The 21,519-nt window shown below is 45.1% G+C and overlaps 1 protein-coding gene across 1 annotated transcript in view; it reads right to left on the bottom strand.

Annotated features, from left to right (window-relative positions):
- SEMA3F (semaphorin 3F) overlaps positions 1 to 21,519 on the bottom strand; it is a 152,199-nt gene that overhangs the window by 42,673 nt on the left and 88,007 nt on the right. Inside the window, exons 3-4 of the mRNA XM_063121075.1 lie at positions 3,202 to 3,362; positions 1,500 to 1,562 (exon numbers count right to left, since the gene is read on the bottom strand). Of these exons, the coding sequence (XP_062977145.1) occupies positions 1,500 to 1,562; positions 3,202 to 3,362 (224 nt within the window). The remainder of the gene's footprint in view (positions 1 to 1,499; positions 1,563 to 3,201; positions 3,363 to 21,519) is intronic.

Genomic DNA, 21,519 nt, shown 5'->3' with positions numbered 1-21,519 from the left:
AATAACAAACACATTAATGAACATTCCTTGTAATGGGCCCAGGAGAAGAGGAGTCTCTGGCCTTATCTACTCAAGGAAGGAAGGAAGGAAATACAGACAACTCAGCCTCTGTCTCTCTGCTCATTAAGAGGCACTCAGAGCTCGGAAACGGACTGGCTAGTGAAGCTTGTGCAGAATAACTAACAAGTACGTGATAGTGGGGAGGCCCAGAGGGCAAATACAGCAATTCCCAGAGTGGATACAAACTGTTGTCAAGGCCTAAGCTTGTTAACTAATTGGATTCAAGACTAGGTATGGAGCACGGTGCCGGGTGTCTGGGCACTGAGTCCAGTTTCCTCCTCACAGATCATGTTTCTTCTTTGCTCATGCCCCCAGTTAGGGGGATCATACAGAACTAGGCTGGAGCCAAACATAACAAGAGTTCTGTAGGATGGGAACTATGCAAACAAACACGTGGTTTCCTCTCGCTAAGCCAGCTCTGCTGCTCTGAGACTGAGCCCCAAACAGTAGCAGCTGAGAAATTCTGAGAGGACAGAGTTCAAGGTCGGTGGGCCGAAAGGCTGGCTACGCCTCATAGGAAACAGCTTGGTAACCTTTGACCTCTCACTTCCTCCTTCCGAGATGAGGAGAAAAAAAATGCAATAATGCACTTGTGCTGATGGGCTTAGCTGAGGTTGGACACAACTTCTCAGTTCCTCTAACCTACTGCTGATAAGGCATCTTCACCATACTGTGGCATGCACCATACTGAGGCATACATGCACCATGCCCTTCTAGCAACAAGTTAGCAGCTGCTATGTTTAGACCATGATTCTGTCCTGTTGTAACAGAGGTTGGAAAATGAAGCAGCGTCCAATTCCTGTGCTAGGCAATGCCCCATGACAAAAGGATTACACTGTCACTGAGTGCCAAGGGCTGGGGGGCGGGGGGAAATAAGTCCACTTGCACCACAAACCTTTCTTGACCAAGTTTCTGTACAATTCCAGCTTTGCTATCACACCTTTCCCACTTGCAAGCAGAGCACAGCTGCTCAGCTGCATCCTAAAACCTGTGGAATGCTTTAGGGTTTTTGATCTACCTACACAGATACTAACGTTTGTGCTCAAAAGTTGAAGACTTTTATTCATTAATGAATTAGGACTGTGATCCAGGGAAGCCTGTTCGTTATTAGTAAACACAGCAGCCTACAGCATGTGCATGAATGCAATCCAGGGAGCCTGGATCATTATGACTGAAAGGTCTAAGATTCCTTGAAAGTGTGAGAATAAACAAAAGATAGGAGGTGGCAGGGATAGGCAATAGGGCAGCCAGCGTTCGCTCACCTTGCTGACTGTGTGATAGCACTGTGGAGGTGTGAGCAGTACTAGCTGCCATTGCTTAGCAGATATGGTGGCATTCCATCTTTAAGGCCTTTGGTGAGTAAAGCAAAGGTTTAATCCCCCCCAGCCCCACCTCTCTCCCTCATCTACAAGCTTGAGGACTACACCAGAAGTACTTACATTACTGTTTTTCCCTGACAGAACACACTCATCTATCCTTTGCTGGGATGCAGGCCAGTGGATCTGCCAAACAAAACAACATATTCAGCCTTGTAGTTATGCCTTTCCATAGAACAATGCTAAAATCAATATATAATAAGGGATCTAGGTATCCCATTCTTAATTCCAATCTCAAAACAGCTAACCTCCTGGGAAGATGGGCTTAATTTAAAGTACTGGCCACTAGGGATCTTTTGACAGGGTCAATTTGGAGGGCAGTTACTTGTTAGTTCCAGATGTTTTTCCTAAATGTAGCACTTCTGCTGTGGGGAACCAAAATTCATCCCACTCTTTGCCTGTGACAAAAAGGCATTCATTAGTGGATGCTGTGTGGAATGTGGCCATGCAGGTGTCAAAGACTTGCAACAATGATGACAGTGAGTGCCTTTTTTAAAAAAACTTGTATTTGGTTTTAAAAATTTAATTTCCCTGGTAGGGATATTTAAGTAGCCCTTTGCAAAAATATGCAAACACACACATACACACACATACTCCTCCCACGCTGGCAATGTCTTGTGATTTTATGGATCTTTTTTCTTGGAAAAGGGTGTATGCATACCTGTCTCTTTTAAAAAAACAATAAATATTATCATCTACAGTAGAGCAAGCTGATGCTCTCCAGATTTTCTTTACTACAACTCCCATCAGCCTCAGCCAGCATGCCAGTGGTTAGGGATCATGGGAGTTGCAGTCCAAAGCATTTGGAGGGTATAAGATTGCCTACACCTGCCCTGCTCCCTCCTGTCAATTACAGATGAACTGTAATTGCCTTTGCATATCATGGTTCTGCCTTTGCATTAGGCTTTGCACAGCCGTTGCACAAAGATGAAACAGCGGCTGGGGGTACAGTTTGACCAATCCCTCCAATAAGCCCTAACAAAAGTCATAACTTGACCTTGCACTTTCCCCTTAACTCTTCACTTGGGCTAATTGTAACCGGCAATAGCATGAGATACATATGGACCATATGTAAAGAGAAGTTTGCCATTGTTGCCAGTAGTGACAGCTGTTCTTGTTTACAATTGAAGAATAGCAAGGGATATGTGCACTCCAGGGCTAGAGAAGGGGGCACACATATTCTTAAAATAAAACAAACAAACATTGTTTGCAAAAAAGGAAGACTTGCTGGAGTTTGTGTGCCAATTTTATTTTATTTTCAGTGGGGTACTCAAGTGCTCTGGTATTTGAGTGATATAGGAAAAAAGCTCAGCTTCTAAAGCAGAGGTACAGAACCTCTTTCAGACTCTTTCCATTACAGAGAGATTTTATTATATTCAGCAGTATATAAGCACTACACATAAATAAATAACACTCTAAAGAAATTAAAACATTTTTTTCTAAAAGGTCATAGGACAATGTGTACAGGGGATGGTGTTTATGTCACTCTTCACTAGTTATACTCCAGGCACTAAGCAATAGGGCATGCAACCACATTTCACATGGTTATTGCAAGAACAATGGATGTACTAACTGTGGGAAGGCCAAACATTGCCTGTTTTAACCCTACTTCTCAACAGTGACTTGCTTATTTTGATATCTATCTACTCCAAACCAAGCATAGAGAATTACTAGGTCGTTTTGTTCCGTACTGAGCTGAATTTCCCCCCAAATGCCTCCCAGGACTCTCTGCCTGCTCCTGATACAAAAAGAGAAATGCCCTTACAATCAGGGGCTCCCGATTGATATCGTGAAGGTCCAGTGAGAGGATGTAGTCTTTGCTCCCCACGTACATGCGGTCATGATCTTCATCCTTCAATAGGATCCGATAGTCTGTTGAGTTGAGAAGGAAATTGAAGAAATGGGCAGTGCCCGTTGCCTTGAGCTCTGAAGAAATAAACACAAGGAAAGGGGTGGGTTAGTTGGTTGGCTCCTTCAGTGGCTCTTCTCTGACACCACAGATAAATCTCCACAAGTAGCCTGCATGCTTTGGGAGCAGCTATCAAACTCCGGAGCACCCTTAGACCTTAAAGGCCATAAAATACATGCCTGCAGCCCATGTCATGGCCCCTTCAGAAGACAACTTAAACCATGGCTTTAACCACGTCAATAAAGCAAAAAAGCCTTAACTAGCCCCAAGGGCCAATCCATTCCACCAAACCCTATAATGGCTTAGTCTGAAATATCTGTAATGTGAGGGCTCTTCCTAGCTCCTGCTCCCCTTTCATGATTGCTGACTTGGATCATTACCTCTGCCTGCCTTCCACATAGAATTTTTGAAATGCAACGAAAGCATTCACCTGTGCCATTGTATTTTGTATTTGTGTTTTTAGATTGTTGCTTGTTTTTATGCTTTTTATGCTTTTAATTTTTGTGAACTGCCCAGAGATCTTTGTCTATTGGGCAATATAAACATGTAATAAATAAACAAACAAACAGAAAGAACAGAAACTTTCACTTTACTCCACTGGGCAGCAGGCTCTCCTATTGACCAGGAGACTAGGCAGGGCTTTGAAATGAATGGGTTTTGCTTCTGATGTGTTATGTAAGTGTAAATTACTTCTCAACCCTTCTCTAAGCTTCAATCATTTCTGTGGCCTTAGCTAGATGGGGCTTTATCCCGGGGCAAACCCCGGGATCGTCCCTGTGTGTCCACATGACGCACAGGGGATACCGGGATCAGGGAGGAATGATCCCTTCCTTGCCCTGGGATATGGCCCTCCCCTTTGGCCCCGGTTTTTCCGCAGTCCCAGGCTGAGCCTGAGACCGCAGAACGTGTGGCCCGTTGCCGTGGGGTGACCCGGCTCTGTGACACACACGGGGCGCAGCGCTCCTGAGGAGCGCTGCGCCCATCGGGGGTAGGGTGGGGGGAATGGGGAAATTAATTTTTTTAAAAAAAAAAACACCTACCTTTGTGCACGAGCGTTCGTGTGCTTCTGTTTCTTAATTTTTTTAAAAAATGGCGGGCACGACACCTCTCCTCCTGAGGTCATCGTGCCTCACGTGTAAACGGAGGAAGGATCTCGCTATAATCGCATCGCGGGATCTTCCCTCCTCCGTCACATGATAAGAGGTAGGTTTAGCTAAGGCCTGTATCTAATCCAGTCTGTGAGTCTTTAGGGAGAGCCTTCTTTCAGCCTGTCCACATGTACCACTCATCCCATATTAGCAGATTTACATCTTATATGGGCACTTTTTACTGCCCACACATCTTACATCTGCAGTATTCAAGAATCAGCCACCAGGCATCTGATCTGTGCAAGACACTGATCTCACACCTTCATTTTTTAAAATTTATTTCATTTTATTTCTATACTGCCCAATAGCCAAAGCTCTCTGGGAGGTTCACATTTTACTCTCCTTTGCAGCTTGGGCAGGAAGAACCCTATCTCTTAAACTCAAAGTTCAGATGCAAACAGATTGATCATTAACAGTATAATATTGTACAGTATAACTGCACACAGTTCTAACTCATGGGTGCTGATCAACACAGGAAGGGAATAATCCCATCCAAAAGGGTCCCTTCCTAAAAATAAATTGTGAAAATTTGCCTTCTTCCCAACTTGGGGGAGCTCCATGTGCAAAGTCAGTGCTGGCTCGCCAGCCCTGTGCAAAGTGATATATAATTTTAACCTAACACTTCACAACACCCCTATTCAATAGGTCACTACAATTACCTTAAATACAACACACACAAAATATTCATTTAAGCTACGAGGAAGAAATTTGCTAAGGCCACCAGTAAACTGATGACAATGCCGAGCTTTGAACCCAAAATTCCCAGGCCCAAGTCCAGCACATTACCCACTGCATCCTTTGCTTGTGCAGGAATGCTGTTGCACTCACAGGGGGTCAGGAGGTAGGGCAGGCTTCAAGGAATCACTTCTTGCCAGTGTTAACATCACAGACAAGGGTTGTGTACTTAAGGGAATTCTCTCACTTTCCAAATCAAGTAGAACAAGGTTTGAGCTGCCACTCAATCACAACTCTATTCTCTTTTTCTGATAGGGGATTATAGAAGACATTTACTTCCTTGATTATTAAGCTGTTGCCTTCCTTCCTCACCAGCACAGAAAATCTGAAATGATTAAAAAGGATAAAGGGGTTCTTTTTAATAATAAAAAAGCCTCTGGTTTAGCTTTTAGTACTACTATCATCGTATATATAAGCAGTAATGTCTCCTGCCTCTTTCATCAAAAGGCACTGAAATCTGCTTAACTCATCAACAGCAACAAGGTTCATTCAAAAGCCCATCAGGTTTCCTGGCAATTATTATGTGGTTTAGTTTAACAACCGCTGCTCATGGAAATTTAAATTCCTGGTAATCCCCCAAAGAGCTCAGCTGCTAGGCCTGCCGCTGCCTGGCCTCTCTATGACATCACAGCAGCTACGGTACTGACTACCAATAGGGCAATGACTCCTCAGTTCTACAAGCTCCATTGTGATGTCAGAAGAGATCAGCCAATGGCATAAAATAGTGCAGGCAAGCAGGAAGGTGTGAGACTGATAAGACATTGCAAGCGTAAAGAGATGGGAGGACAAAGAAAGGAGGGTAGGGCTGCTGGGGGAAATTCCAAAGTGTCTTAACACTGTGCTTTCTAGGTTTCATTGTTGGGAGGTTTCATGCACACGGCCACTGTGAACTGTTTTGTACAAAACAGATTTGGGCAACAATGAGATGCGCCATCTGGTTACTAGAATGATTTCTTCTTGAACATTATCAATACCTCCAGTAAGATTTATTATGGGTTATATCAAGGTTGTGGTGCTATGAAACAATTAGGAATTGGTCCATTCTTAATAAGCAGTTCTTGATTATTGTAGCTTGTATCAAGATTGCAAACAAATAGAAATACAATAAAGGTCCAGGCATGGAGGACTGGCTGAAAAGCCTGAGGAACATGCCATATATGGGGAATTTAACTCACCTGGGCAGGATCTACACTTCTGCTTCATAGTGGTATTGAAGGGCACTGATAACTGTTGGGACCCTTGGCACATCTACACCAAGCAGGATATAACACTATAAAAGCGGTATATGATATGTGTCAATGGGCCCCAACAGTTCTCAGTGCACTTCAATACCACTATAAAGCAGTAGTGTAGATCCTGCTTCCATATACCACTTTCATTGTGCTATATCCCACTTGGTGTAGATCTGGTCCTAGATAGATTAGAGAGGGCAAGGAACAGGCAAACAAAATAAAATATCTTAGGCTGGATGTTGTTCATTCAGCTTTGGAATGTTTACTTTAATAAAAACATAGCATTGGATATACTCCAGTTTTGAGTCAGATATGTAACTATAGATCATGTATATATAAAAGTGAGTGCTTCTTTCCCCTTTTTCTTCTTTTTTATTTCCACTTTTTGAAAAATGTACATTATATGGCATATTTGTGAGAATTATATGACTTATTTTTATGATTTAAAAACAACTACTGATTCCATTTTTCATTATTATTATTATTATTTTTATTATTATTTTACCATTGTTCAGTTTGACCAATAATATAAATACCATTACCCAGCCACATATCTTTATGTCTGTCATAATCCGAAAACAAACATCCAAAAGATATGCTGTAAAAATAGCAACTCAAGGCCCTGCGTCCATTGCAGCCTTGTAAATAATCCCACAAAAGTTATCGGTCTGCAATATGTTTTTTTACTAGCCTCCATTTCCATGGTGGCCACAGCGAAAACTATCATCTCTATGACTAGCATGGAAACATACGCTACTAGCCTCTTAGGCTAATAAAGCACACACACATACACACAAAGACTGGTTGAGGAAGGACAGATCACTCAGGGCCAGTGCCAGACTATTTTGCGCCCTAGGCAAGGTGAGCTACTTTCACACCCCCCCCCCCCAAAAAAAAATGCCAACTTTGATTTTTAAGAACATATGTTTCCTGGAAAAAATAAGAAGCACAAAACTTGAAACTGCTAAATTTATTTTAAAGTGCAAGAAATACGTCATGCCAATTATAGCAAACAAATTGGAAAGGAATGTCTATGGGTCTAAAATGCATTATTTAATAGGAATATCACCTCCAAATCATCCCCCCCAACTCACACATGTGCGTGCATCACTCAGCATCACTCACTCCAAACATACACACGCATGAACACATGCATTCACTCAAAGACCCCATGCACCCCATTCACCCATACATTTTCTCTCTCTCTCTTCCGGGCGCGTTCCAGAAGTCTGAACGTGGAGCCGCCCCACCCGCACCCCAGCGTCCCTGCCTTCGCTTCAGCTGGGTGGGTATGGGGTGCCATCTCACCCGCCCAGGCCCAGATGAACCCTCGGCCCGGGCCGGCTCACAGACAACGCGTGTGAGTGCTGTGCTGTGCCCAGCGCCCCTCTTAGCTTGGCGCTCTAGGCGGCCGCCTGAGTGGCCTCTATGGTGGCACCGGCCCTGAGATCACTACATCCTCTCCAACTGTCAACTCGCTGCATTTCCATGCCGGTCATGGCAGAAGAGTCTTTCCTTGCTCTGTGAGGAGCATGGAAACCAAGAGGGATTGCAGAGAGCCAGGGGCAGAATTCAGGGGACGCTCAAGCGTAGCGCTGCCAGTGGTTCCCAGCATGGTGGTAGTGATGGTGCTGCTGCTAGGAGTTCCACCTCCATTGCTGCTGCCACCCCTGTTGGGCATTCCATTTTGGGTAATCTAAGATGGTGGGTGGCCATGCAGAAGCGCTGCTACCCACTGAGGGAACTTGTCAGGCAGCTGTTGAGGGCCACAGCCTGAGAAGGGCTCATCTTCAGCCATGCTGATCCCAGGATAGCACAGCTTCTGAATGGGAGCTGATGTCACACTAGGCTCAGCTCAATGCCAGCCAGCCACCATCTTGGATTACCCAAATTGCAATGCTTGGATTGGTAATCTAAAATGCTGTCTGGCCAGTGTGAAGCAGAGTGCCAACTTGGCTCCCATTCAGAAGCTCTGCTACCTGTGTGGTTCACATGGTTAAGGATGGGCCCTTCTAAGCCCACGGCCCCTTGGCAGCTGCCCATCCATGTTGACCCGACACCAGGATTGCTTGTCTGCACATCTTGCCTGGTCATCTAGCAGGTGAGCTGTTAAATGCAAAGTTCTTCTGTTGTCTGTTTTCTGAATCAAGGATCTCAAAGCATTTATTTTTGCACCCTCTGAAGAATTTTTTTGATATAAAAACCTGTTAGATAGAATGTACATTTGATTTGAAAACTGATCTACTATCTACCATTCTCAAAGGGTGCATTCCAGGCTGAAAGGCATTTTCAAGATCCATCTTGGCAGACAATTCACCACAGTATCAGCTCCGAGCCTTTCCGGGCAACCACTTCGAGCTGAAAACTGCACAGTAGACAGTTTTGGAATCTGCAGACAGCTTAGAATTTCTGTTCTTTGTTTCTCCATGTCCACTGGGTGCTAATAGGGATTTGTATATGCTTTTCTTGCCTTTCATTGTACAATGTCTACATTGACCATTGACAGAAATGTGGGGACATGTGATCATAGCATTCCAAGGACACAGCTTTGAGGATGTGCCTCAGTCCTGGCCTCTTTAAATCCCCGAGGTATTTGAGCTCTCCAGTGCTTCAATTCCCAAGGCCCCTACTAATGTTCCTAAATCCAAACCTGCAGTTCCCTGGCATGGTCAGCCTTCCATCCATCCGGAACAAAAGCAACAACAACCACAGCAAAAACTGTTTTTTGAAAGAAATTAAACAACGTCCACCTTAGGGGTGGACAGAATGTAGATTGGGATTCTCAGGGTGGCCCGATACAAAAGAGGACAGGGCTCCTGTACCTTTAACAGTTGTGTAGTAGAGGGTATTTCAGAAGGTGTAGGTTGCATGGTAATTCCGGGTGACCATATGAAAAGGAGGACATGGCTTCTGTATCTTTAACAGTTCTATTGAAGCAGTTAAAGCTGCAAGAGCCCTGCCCTCTTTTGTATCTGGTCATGCTAGGCAGGGCTCCTGCAGCTTTAACTGTTGTGATGAAGAGGGAATTTCCCCAGGTGTTGCATGCCTACAAATGACACCTGCTGAAATTCCCTTTTCAATACAACTGTTCAAGATACAGGAGCCCGGGCCTCCTTTTCATATGGTCACCCTAAATTCCTTCTTCTACACAACTACTAAAGGTGCAAGAGATCCACTCCTCTTTTGCATCTGGCCACTCAAAATCAGAACCCACTAGTAGATTTCTGGGTGATGTGCAGTAGACTGGTAAGGATTTCCGATTCCCAAATATTTAACAATAGCAACAATATCTCCCTCCATTCCCTATTACACTGCTGAAAAGTGAAGGAAATTTTGTGGGGGAATGGAGCACAATAATGAATGGATTTTTACGCTGAATGACTTTGAGATTAGTTCATTTCTGGAACTCAGAACAAATTCCCTGGCTGAGTACATTTTGGGTCTACTCAAACATAAGCCTCATTGAATTCACAGGACATACTCACAGGAGATTGGTGGATCTCATGCTTCTAGTAAATGACAAAGTAGAACCCGCAAGCCTGAAATCTAGCTTTCCCTGCCCTACTTTACCTTGGCCTGGTGGCCCCAAAACACTTGGAAGTCGAGTCCAGAAAAGGAACTGTTAAGAGCAAAGGATTCTTCAGAGTTGATGCATCTGTGCCTAGAAAGCCTTTGGGATTCATAAAAGAGTTTGATGTGTTTTCAGCTGGCAGCTAGCTAGAGTAAGGAAGAGAATGCACCAAGAGAACGTGGCCTCCAAGTGTCTTATGTCTTGCCTCTCCAGCCCTGGATGAAGCCAAACAATACAAAGGTCAATGCGTGTGATGCCACGCAGCCATTTGGGATGTGAAGAGGCCAGCAATATTGGAGAAAGAGTCAGTGAATCTTCTTTTCTTCTTTTCTTTTTTGTTTTCTTTTAAACAATTACATACTACTTTTCTTCAGCTAAATCCAAAGTTGTTCACAACGTGCAAATTAAAAGATAACAATCCATTTTAAACCATTAAAACCATTCAGAAAAACAGGCCTGGCCCAAAGCAGGTCACTGCCTGAAGCAGAAACTTGCCATGCCCTTTCCCCTCTCCCACCTCCGTTCCCTCAGTCCTCTGATCCCCTCCCCCACGGCCTCTTCCGCCCCCGTGATCCCCACCCCCTGGAGACTCCTCTCCCCTCTTGTATGTGATCTGCATGCCTCCCCACCGCCAAACGGGTTACTTTCCGTAGCATAGACACACACTCCCACCGCCCACATCACCAGCACTCTGCCTGTAAGGTCTTTCTGCTTTCAGGAGCCGTGCGGTACCTGCTCTTCCATCTAGCTTTGCTCCTGTAAGCAGAAAGACCTTACAGTGGCAGTGTGCTGGTGACGTGAGGGCACATGTCCCTGCTAGGGAAAATAAGATGGCTGACCCAGCCAGCAGGGCCGGGAGGAGTGGCGAGGCGGGAGGTGCGTGGCGTGCAGGCGAATGAGCGGATGCTGCTTCTTGGTCCTGCTGGTTGCTTGCACGGCCAGCAAGAAGTGGCAGACCCTTTGGAGGGGGAGAGCGACGCTCTTCCTCTCCTCCTCCACCTACTGAACTCACATCCTGCCACTTAATGGTAGGACTGGCCCTGTAGAAAAGGTAACATATCGAGGTAACATATCACAAAACAGCCAGGATATAAAACTCCTTCCTCTGCAAACACTTTCCATAGCACGATGACAAGGAGCAGGGATTCCACTGCTGGTCTTAAATGGGAAAGGGGGTTCATACGCAAGTCCACGAAAACCTATGCTATAATAAAATAATTAAGTCTTTAAGTGGCCCCAAGACTCTTCCTTGTTATATTTTCATATGACAGGAACAGACTAATTTATCCACTTCTCTAGAACTACCTTGTTCCCTGAGGTAGTGATCATAAGGTAACCCACCATGTTCTGGGCTCTGCACTAGACTTACTAGAAAACCACTGGCCTTCAGTCCTGGAGTGTCAAAATGACTGAGCTTCACCCCAGACTTCCAAGGATTCCACTTCCAGGCCCTGTCCAGCTAACAGAATTTCATTTTAAAAGCTGGGAACTCTAGGCTAAAAAAGGCAGACCAGAACTCAATATAAATGGGTAAAATAATATATAATGATATGGTGAAGTACTTATGACCTAATAGGCGCACTGACTACAGACAATGACAGAAATGATGAGGAACAGGCTTGTTCCTGAGGGGTCTGGTTTGGGCTTCAAAGGGTGTGGCGGAGGGCAGAACTACACATTACACACTCACATGCATGTAACAAAAGCCCAATAATTGCTTTACTTAAGGAAAAGTAGTTTTGGAATGAGGGGATTTTTGAGGAGACAATTCCTGCCTTCTGCTTTTCCACTACCCCCCCTCCAAATATCTGAGGTAAAAAACTTCCACCTGGCTTTTGTTGTACGCATAGGGGTGTGTGTGTGTGTGTGTAGTTCCACTCTCAGGTTCCTGACAGAAAGAAGCCTTGTTTTCTTCTTGCTTCTGGCCTCAAACGAACCAGGCAGGGTTGTATGGCTCTAAGCCGATCTGTAGAACTCATCAAAAGAGAGAACCTTCAGCTCTGGCTGTTTCCTGGGAAGCTGCAAAGTGGCCTAAGAAAAAGCCTGGCCCTGGTTGTAACAGAAAAGGAGCCTGTGGGGAAGCTAAGCAGCTGCTGGGTGATATTTTTCTTACCCAGAGATCATTTCCATGTAGACAAAAGCACATACTAGCCATTAACAATATGAAATGAGCAGTACTCAATGGCAATTTGTCTACATATACTATTGCTTTTCCTCAAGGCAGGTATTATCAATTCACATTTGGCTGAAGCTAAGGTGTCTATCTTTGCATGTTTGCCAGCATGTGTCTCTGCTTCCCACTGATGATTCGGGCTGAGCTCCCACATTCATCAGCCACAACTAGCCATGTTGGTTGTGGCTGATGAATGATGTAGTCCAGAATGTCAGGAAGACAACACGTTGCCTACCCTGCTTCATGCTATTTGCTGCTATAACAAACACTTGTACTTGCTTTTGGGCCACTGAGCAGGATTTTTAACCAGTGCAAGGAGCTACCCACACTCTTCCCTGTTCTTCCCTATTTCTTTGGAAACCTCATCTATCAAGGGGAGACATCTGGGGATAAGAGCCAAAATACTGGCACAGACGTAACTCCATCCAAAAGGCTCTCCACTGATGTTACAAGATGCTGAGAATCTGGCTGCTTATCTTCCAGCATCATCCATGCACAATCATAGTGATTAATTTTTTTAAACAGGTTAACCCAGGAAGAAGGTCAGTTCTGCTAGGCTGGTATCACACACAAGGGCAGATTAGTTAAAGTATGTGCTGGCTGCCTTTGTACACATTATAGGATGTATCTTTGCACACATTGTAGGATGTCTCTCTCCCAGCTAACACCTGCTGCAGGGACTGGGTAAGAGAAAAGGAAATTCAAGTGAACTAAATAAAGTACATATTTAATAGATCTACAGACCAGAGTATAACATGTCTTGGCTACAGGCCCCTTCATTGCTACCTCATGCATACATAAGGCCTAACAATTCATAGACTCTCATCCGCTGAAACCAACAAACAATTCCCTTTGCTTTGGAGTTGGGAGAGGTAAATCAGGGCAGGAGGCTTGTGTTTGGAAACACGGGGCGAAAGTTGGCCTCATCCATTATTAATGTGTCCACAAAGCCGCAGCAGCTAAAGGGGAATTATGGGGCACCATTTTATTTGCACTTTCAAAAAGCCTTTGACAGAATCCCTCATAAGAGGCTGTGAAAAGAAGCTTAGTTGCCATGAGAGAGAGTGAAGATTTGGTCATGGACCAGAGGCTGGCTATGGAAAGGGCGAACAAAAAACCGGATTAGCCCCATGGCTTTCAGCACTCCATTGTCCCCCAAATGGCCTTGAATTCTGTGAATTGGTTTATTCACCAGATAAACCTCGGTGTTTGTTGGCTTAACTAGTTTGCTCTTCCTGGTGTGGGATCAGTCATCGTCACCTCCTGAGTTGGATGATGTCGTTTCTGCTGCTCAACTGAACTGCAAACCATTTTTAAAGCAGAAGAAACACTGCAAAGAGCACCAATTATCCCATCTCCTCTAACCCTTGTTCTGCTAAGGCATCCCTCCTCTGTTGGTCATTGACTAGCAGGCAGCACTGCAAGATGAGAGAAACTATCCACACAGCACAGAATTTCATATGTTTGCTGTAACCAGCCACTAGCTGGAGACACACTTCCATGCTAAGCTCTTTGTAATTTCTCTCTCTCTCCCTTGCCTCTTCCCTCCACAGCCAGGATGTGCTACTAGAAACTTAGATCGTCAAAGGAGCCTAGGCACAAAAACAAACTAAGCTTTGTCAAGGTGTATCTGAGGAATTATGTGATTGCCCCTGCTTCTGAGAAGTTCCCAATGTTACATTTCACTACTTGTGTTTTAAAAACAGCTGGGCAATGCCCAAACTCACACCTCTTTGTAACAGAAGGTCAGATTTGATTATAACTGCACAGTCCTGCATAGGACCATCTCTGGAATTCACGTGTGTCCAATTCATGTCTCACTTTTCCAGCATTACCTTGATGCTATTAAAACAGAGAAGTGGGACACTGATGTGATAATTCAGCTTTGGGGGTTTCTGTCTGTAGGCAGTGAATGCATCGTATGTAGCTCTGGGTTCACAACAGGCACTGCTGTGTTTTCCCTGGGACTAGAGGCATGGCTGGTAAAAGCCTTAAGAGGAATTTGCGACTCAGAGTGGTTGGCTAGATAGAAATGCTGTCGCCCAAGAGAGAGCAAATGGAAATGCATTTATTAAAGCATGAGGGCAGCAGGGATGACTTGGTGTACCACAGGGGCACATAAGAAGTACCCCCTGTTGTATTTGATCACGCATAGAAAGATTTATTTAATTTATCCACAATTGTGTAGTTAACAGAACAGCTCCAAAGGGTGTAAGCTAGCCAGAGATTTGCCTCTTTTAGAAAAGCTGTTCAGGAGACTGTCTACTTGTCTTGCCTCTTTACAGGGCTGGACTCTGGAGACAGTGAATATGTGATCTCCCTGGAATGTGCCCAAGCCGCTCACACCTCTCTCTCCTCCTTACTACCTGTCCCCTGCTTGGATCCTTGCCTGTTGTTGCCCTTGGCACCAGGCCATTTAATAAAGGTTCAGGCCGAGAGCTCTTAGAAGGAAGTATCCAAGAGAACACTTGCCATACGTAACCCCTGCAAGGCTCTCGTGCCTCTCTGGCACTGTGAGCCAGCTGTGTGTGTGTCTCACATAATTTAACAACATGTTTGGCATTGGAAGGGGTGACCAAATGACTTTGGCAATGGGCTGAGAACCCTCCGTGATCCTAACAGCAGCTGGGGAACCACACTATTTATGCTGAAAGAGACACGCTCAGTTGGTGTGCAAGGCGCATGCCACACATAGTTACTGTTATAACTTACACACTAGCTGCCAAGTTCTGAAAATTTGAGCTCTTACAACAAAGGACCCAGAGCTAGATGTTGATGCTAATGCTGGGTCGTGTGTGTTTCCAGGCACACATGCACGTCCCATGGATACAGCCACTCCATGTTTCTGAGCCTTCACTGTACAGGTGACAAATCTCTAAAATTGCTGGGTCCTCCTGTAATCTGAATGCTTCCAGTGGTGTGTGTGTGTGTGTGTGTGTGTTTAATTTGTAAACCATCATGGAAATATTGATATTGAAGGGTGGCATATAAATTCTCAAAACAAAGAGATAAATACATTACATCAACAGTTCTCATTAGGACTCTTTTAAAAAACAACTGCTTTGCCACTCTCAACAAGCCTAGTAACAAATTCACAGAGTTAGATGGCTTCTTTCCATCTAATTCTGCTTTGGGGATCAGCAGGGAGAACACTGCAGAGCAAACCAAGTGCTGTACTTACTGCTACATCCCAGATTTTAACAGTGTTCATTATGGAGTTTTGTAGTGTGATGTACTCACTGAACAGCTGAGGTATCTGAGGAAGAAAGTGGCCTCCTTTTACATTCTGAGAAACAGCTCATTGGGTCAAGCCAAATACATTCTGGTGCCTGACACAAAAAAGCTAAGTGGTTCTTCCCCATTCCAGGAATGTAATAAGATATGTAATCTCTGACGGTTTCCTGTCCTTTAATGGTATCCAAAATGAGCCACCTGAGGCTGCAGTCCCACCTTGCATCATGGTAGGGCTGGCCCACTTGGCCCAGAAAGGTTCATTGATCTCAAATTAGTCCACATCAGCAGTCTTTTTTGTCTTGGGCATTAGTGTGATTATAGTGGAAAGTGCGTGCGAAGAAGTGGTTGCAGAAGGCAACGTTTCTCCTTCTGCTTGGTGTCCCTGAGACTGTGTGCTCAGGGCTTCTGCTATTGCATTTGTCTTCTTGAAAAGATGAACAATGCAGATGTCATTCCTCAGGAATCCCCATAAGCTGTGTGGCATTAGCTGCTCCACTGCCTGAAATGGCAGCTAGCCGACTCCATCAATCCACTCCTGGCGCCTGCCAGTTCTTGCCTTCATACAAATCTCTCTCCCATACTGTTACTTGCACTTCTTCCCCCATCTCAGATTTGACACACACGCACACACACGCACACGCGCACACACACACACACACACACGTATGTTCTGCTAATTTGATCCCCCGGCACCTCATCCTCACCAACATTACCAATCATGGGTGCAATTTCAGTTAGGAGATTTGAGGGAAAACAAAAAACAAAAGAACGGAATTTTCCATATTGCGACTAAACATTACGGCCTTAAACCATCAGCAGTAAGATTTAGATTGTTTTAGAACTATTTAATTAAATCCCCAAAGTAATTCAAAGAGAAAATCTTAAAATTCGAACACGCAAATGCAAGTTCAGAAGTGCTGCCCAATATAAACTTAGTGCAAATTTTTATCTCAAGTCTGAAATGCTTTCACTTCTCACATACCCAGCAGGAAGTCCCCGGAGACCATGTGGCTCCCCTCATACCAGTTTATCTGTGACAAGCAATAGCAGTCGGTAATCACAGCCTCTCAAGAGAGAGAAGTGCCCTCGATACAGCCTCTCTGAATGTTTGAAAGCTCAGCCAGAAAAGTAAGAAGAGACCGGGGGTGGGGGTGGGGGTAGGAGTGAAAGCACACGGAGCCAGAATGGGAAGGACTGTACCACTACCTTGACATTGTGGGGTGGGGGAGTGGCAATACTTTGCAAGGCATCTTTTTGAAAGTGGTCATCTTTCTGCAGAAACATTTGGGAGCCAAAGGAGGGCTGTTTGTGACAGATAGAGGCGCCTCATCTTAACCAGGTTCCGGATGCTTTATAATATGTGGGGTGGGGTGGGGTGAATCCTCCCCCTTCCCCAAGCTATTTTTAGCTCCTATGCTAGAGAAGTGCTTGAAAGAGTTTAATGAGGGTCATGAATATTCAAGCACTAAATGAGACACACAGATGGCAGCCAGGAGTGCTACAGATGCCTTGGGTACAAGCCAGGGTTTCATTATCACCCTGAGTGTCACCAGAAATACAACAGGCCTTCCTCTCTCTAGTTATACTCTCCATCCACTCACAGTTCTTGCCCACCCAGCACTATCTTCCCCCTATTTCACCCACTGATACGCGATATCCTTCTTTCTTCCTGCAACCATAAATGTGACATGATTAGTGGAGGTTAACAGAAAGACATCAGGATGACGGTGCAGTGGGTAGAGTGTTGGACTTCGACCAGGGTTAAAATTCTCTGTTCAGCCATGAAGCTCACTAGCAAAGCACCGTCACTGAAATGGTTGTTGCAAGGAGGAAGTAAGTTAATACCAGCTATATGAAGCTGCCTTGAACTCCTTTCAGGTAAGGCGCTAAGATCTTCTGCAGAACAACTTCTCCATGCACTGCCTCTATTAGAGCTACAAGGGAGAAAGGTTTTCACAGTAGTGGTGTTACCCATGGTGAAGTGTCATGACTGATGGGGGCGGGGTGATGCCTGATGCCAACTTGGCCATTTTTATTTACCCAAGCATTTTCTGTGCTGTTTTGTTATTCCGTTTTATTACATTAATCACACATTTTACATCCCAAACAGGATAAAAGGTTGTATATAAATGTTTTAATCAATAAATAAAATAAGGAAAAACAGAAATGTGATTAATAATTTTGGGGCACATACAGGCAGATTATATCTTCTTCTTCTTTTCTTTTTCTTTTGGTCCTGGATGTAAAACTGGGTTAACAGTTGGCTTTCAGTTTTATGTGCCTGTAATAGCCAAAGCTACCGAATACTTTTCTTCTGAGAAAAACTGGGCTCAGACAGCTGACATGACATTACTCCAGCTGCAGTCTATTCTTATCCAATCTGGCAGAGGGGATACACTGGTTGATTCTGACCACTTACCATCATCAGCCAGTCCAGGGCCAGATTAAGGAATGCTGAGGCCCTAAACCATATCAAGATTCAGAAGTCCCATACCATAAAAATACAGAGAAAAAGTGTATTAGATTATAATAGGAAGGGTAAGGAAAGCGGACCACCCAGCGATAGGGGTTGCTTATAGTTAAACAGTGTGAGATAGCCTGCTCTGAAGACATACATAAAAGCACTAATAAATTAAATTGATTTGAACCTTTTTCAAACTGGCTCCATTTTGAGCTTGTTGCCTCCAATACTAAATGCTGTATTGCCACGCTTTCTCTATATAAGGCCACTCTGCTGTAAATCACACCAGACTTTCCAACATATTTATGCCAAACTGATTTCACCTTAGTTATGTTCAACACATTTAGAGGCAACTCATAATATGAGGCCCTAAGCCATGGCTTACTTGGCTTGTTCCTAAATCCAGCCCTGCCAGCCACGCAAACTTTGTCTCCTAAATCCCTGACTGGTTTGGGGCCCACACTCTTCCTTGAAAGTCAAAATCCATTTGCGTACTTTGGAAAAAAAGAAAAGAAAAGCCCCAGTGGAATGTGCCTTGTTTTGATTTCTCTTCTGAGTTGCTGCAATTTCAGCTATGCCAGTTATTGCTGAAATAATAAGCCTTTCAAGGTCATCCAAGTACTTCTACAAGGAAGGAGGTGTGTGTGGGGGGGGGGGGGGGACCGCCAGAATATGCCGAGAGAGAGAGAGAGAGAGAGAGAGAGAGAGAGAGAGAGAGAGAGAGAGAGAGAGACTTCTGCTGTGTGGAATTCTTTCTTTCTCCAGTTCCAGCCCTTCCTGACAGAGAATGTTGTAAGGGCTGGACAGAGAGACAGCTGGCTGTTCCTCTTTCAGCTCCTGTCTTGCTGGAGACCCATACAGGAGTGCTGACTGTCAGGTGACATTACCCATCACACACCTCTCCCAGAAGGGGATACTAGTGTTGCAAGAGGACCGTGCAAATGACATTTCCCCTCCTTTTTAAAAAGCATTATTTGGTGCAAGAAACACGTTTTCCAAACAGCATTGTTTGCGAGGGGAGCTGAGAAGGGAAGCTGAGTAGCCATTCAAGCCCATACTACAGAATTTCACAAGTTTCTTCTTTCTCTGAAGGACTCATGTGGTCCTTGAGATGCTCTGAAAGTGTCTAGGAGGACAACGTGGTCAAGGACAGCCTGGCTTGAACCAATACTAGGACTGTTGTGCATAGGTGTGTGCAGCACATTTCATTAGGGTGTGCACCCAGGCAATCATTTACGGCGTTCTGCTGGGAGCAGTGGCAGTGAAGCAACTGGAGGGCAGCTGGAGGACTGTTCCCCCTGCGTCTGGATCCCTACTCAATGCCCTCCTGAATTTCGTGCTTATTGCTTGAGACATTTGGGTGTGCCTGGGCACACCCAGCAGACCCCTTCCACACGCCTATGCTGTTGTGATGACCAAGAAGGCACCCCAGCCACATCACATATCATAGAATCATAGAATAGTAGAATTGGAAGGGGCCTATAAGGCCATCAAGCCCAATCCCCTGCTCAATGCAGGAATATGGCAAGAATGTGTTTCTCATCCACAGAGGCCTTCACAAGGCAGCCACCCAGTTTATATGGAAGAGGGCTCTGCTGAGAGGCTCAAACTACACATAACATTAGGCACATGCAATCCCCCACCCCTGCCCCCATTTTCTTGTTTTTAACCTGCAGATATTTTCTCCCATGGGAGACAAAGCAGCCTGAGGAGAGGGATAACCAACAGATAGGAAAGGGTTAGTACAGTCTTCCCCAAATCATGGCTGGGGATGATAGTCCAACACACTGGAAGGGTGCCATGGTGGGGAAGGCTGAGCTAGCACATGGGGGTGCATGCAAACACCCCAGTCTTCATTATAGATGCCAGGCTGCTTAGCTACTTTAGGTTATTTATAAAGGTTGGTGCTATGGATGATTAATGTCACATGTGCTTTCAGCCTAAGGAGAGTGAAAAGGTCCTTTGCCATCTACCTTCACAATGCCAAACTCTGTCCAGCTGCATGCAGCCCCACAGCCTTTCTAGATTACATGGGGATGTCCTGTCCAACCCCAGCAACCCCAACCCCTAAGAGGTACATTTTCCAATCAAAGTTAAATAAAGTTTTGCCTGCTTGTGACCCCGATGATGACAACACATTGTTCTGAAAGATACAGCTTTATCTCAGTTCAAGAGAATTTCCTGCTAAAGTGAATAAGTACAAACATGGTCAAAAAAAGGGCCAGCTGAAGATATTTTGTTGCCTGAAGCAAACGAAAAATGTTTCTCCTCCCATTACCACCATTCCACGTGCAGACATGAACTGGACTGTGGCAACTGAATTTTGCTTCAGTACTAGGACTGGGGATAGTGTCCACCACCACACCTGAGGGCAGCCAACTAGTTTAGAGGGTGCAGGACAGACTGTGTGGCACACACAGATCTCTCCTCCCACCCAGAGGAATGGCTGATGGGCTGCCCACAGCATCTACAGCCTGAGGCGTTTGCCTCACCCTTCCTAAGGGTAGGGCTGGCCGTGCAGTCAAAAAAAAATGTATCTTAATGGAGGAGAGCTTCATGGTTGTGCACAACCCACCCTTGAGAATGAATGGGTCTGTGCAGGGATACTTGCAAAAGTCAGTATACTGATGAATCTGTAAAAAAACCAGCCCTTGCTCCACCGGTGCAAGTTTCATGTATGTCAATGTGGGTTACACTGCTGCAGCTCTTTCAGGACTGGTAAGACACTTCAGTGGACTTTGCTGGGATGACACCGGTGCATATAGTGTGAATGAGATCCCTAGTGTATCTGTATGAGTGCTAGGATAAGCAATGTAGGAGTGTGTGTGTGAGTGTGTGTGAATCTTGCTGCAAGATTAGAAGCCTTTCCAACTAAGAGCTTCCCCCACCCCCCGACCCCAGCACAATGCATTCATATTTATTTGTTGCAGGGGATCCACATCTCTGTTCTTTAGGGTATCTCATTTCCCCATACAGTACAGTACAGTACTCATACAGTAGTACAGTACTCTGCCTTTACTATTAGACAGGTGGTGGATGCAGGGGGATGGCAGACCCCAACCAGCCATTCTCGCTAAGCCCCACCCCCCAGCAATTCCTATCCTTTCAAGCTAGCCCTAGTAATGCTTGCTTGATGCCACTTCCACTGGCTGGCTGGCTCACCTGGTCAATTTTCACCTAGAGCATCACAAATTACTCCATTAGGAAAGATGTCTGACTGAGCAAAGAGGCAGACAACCCTGGCCATGCACTCCTTCAGGAAGTGTGTGTGTGTGTGTGTGTGTGTGAGCGCATTTGTTGCTCTGATTCACACAACGTGTGCTAGCACCACTGCTGCTGCATTGCAGCATTTGTTTGAAGAGCCAGCAAGCAGGAACCAGGCAGAGCGGTGAGCAAACGGCAGCAAGGTGTTGGAGGACAGGGTTCTCTGCATTCAGGGTGCAGTAAAAGACACTGGTCCTATTGAGATTCAACCGCTAGTCCAGTTGGCTTGTGGATGTGGAATGCAGGGGGGGGGGGATCTTGTCCTTCACCCCAGGTGGCAAAGATGGGCCCTGTTTGCAATTGTGATTTGTGGCTTCATGTGTGTTGTTGTCTGTTGGGTAATGCTGTGACATCAC

This window comes from Elgaria multicarinata, chromosome 3 (genome assembly GCF_023053635.1).
Source record: "Elgaria multicarinata webbii isolate HBS135686 ecotype San Diego chromosome 3, rElgMul1.1.pri, whole genome shotgun sequence".
In the NCBI taxonomy this organism is placed as follows: Eukaryota; Metazoa; Chordata; class Lepidosauria; order Squamata; family Anguidae; genus Elgaria; species Elgaria multicarinata.
Note: the sequence above shows the minus strand (reverse complement) of the source record. Positions and strands in the feature narration are given on the sequence as shown.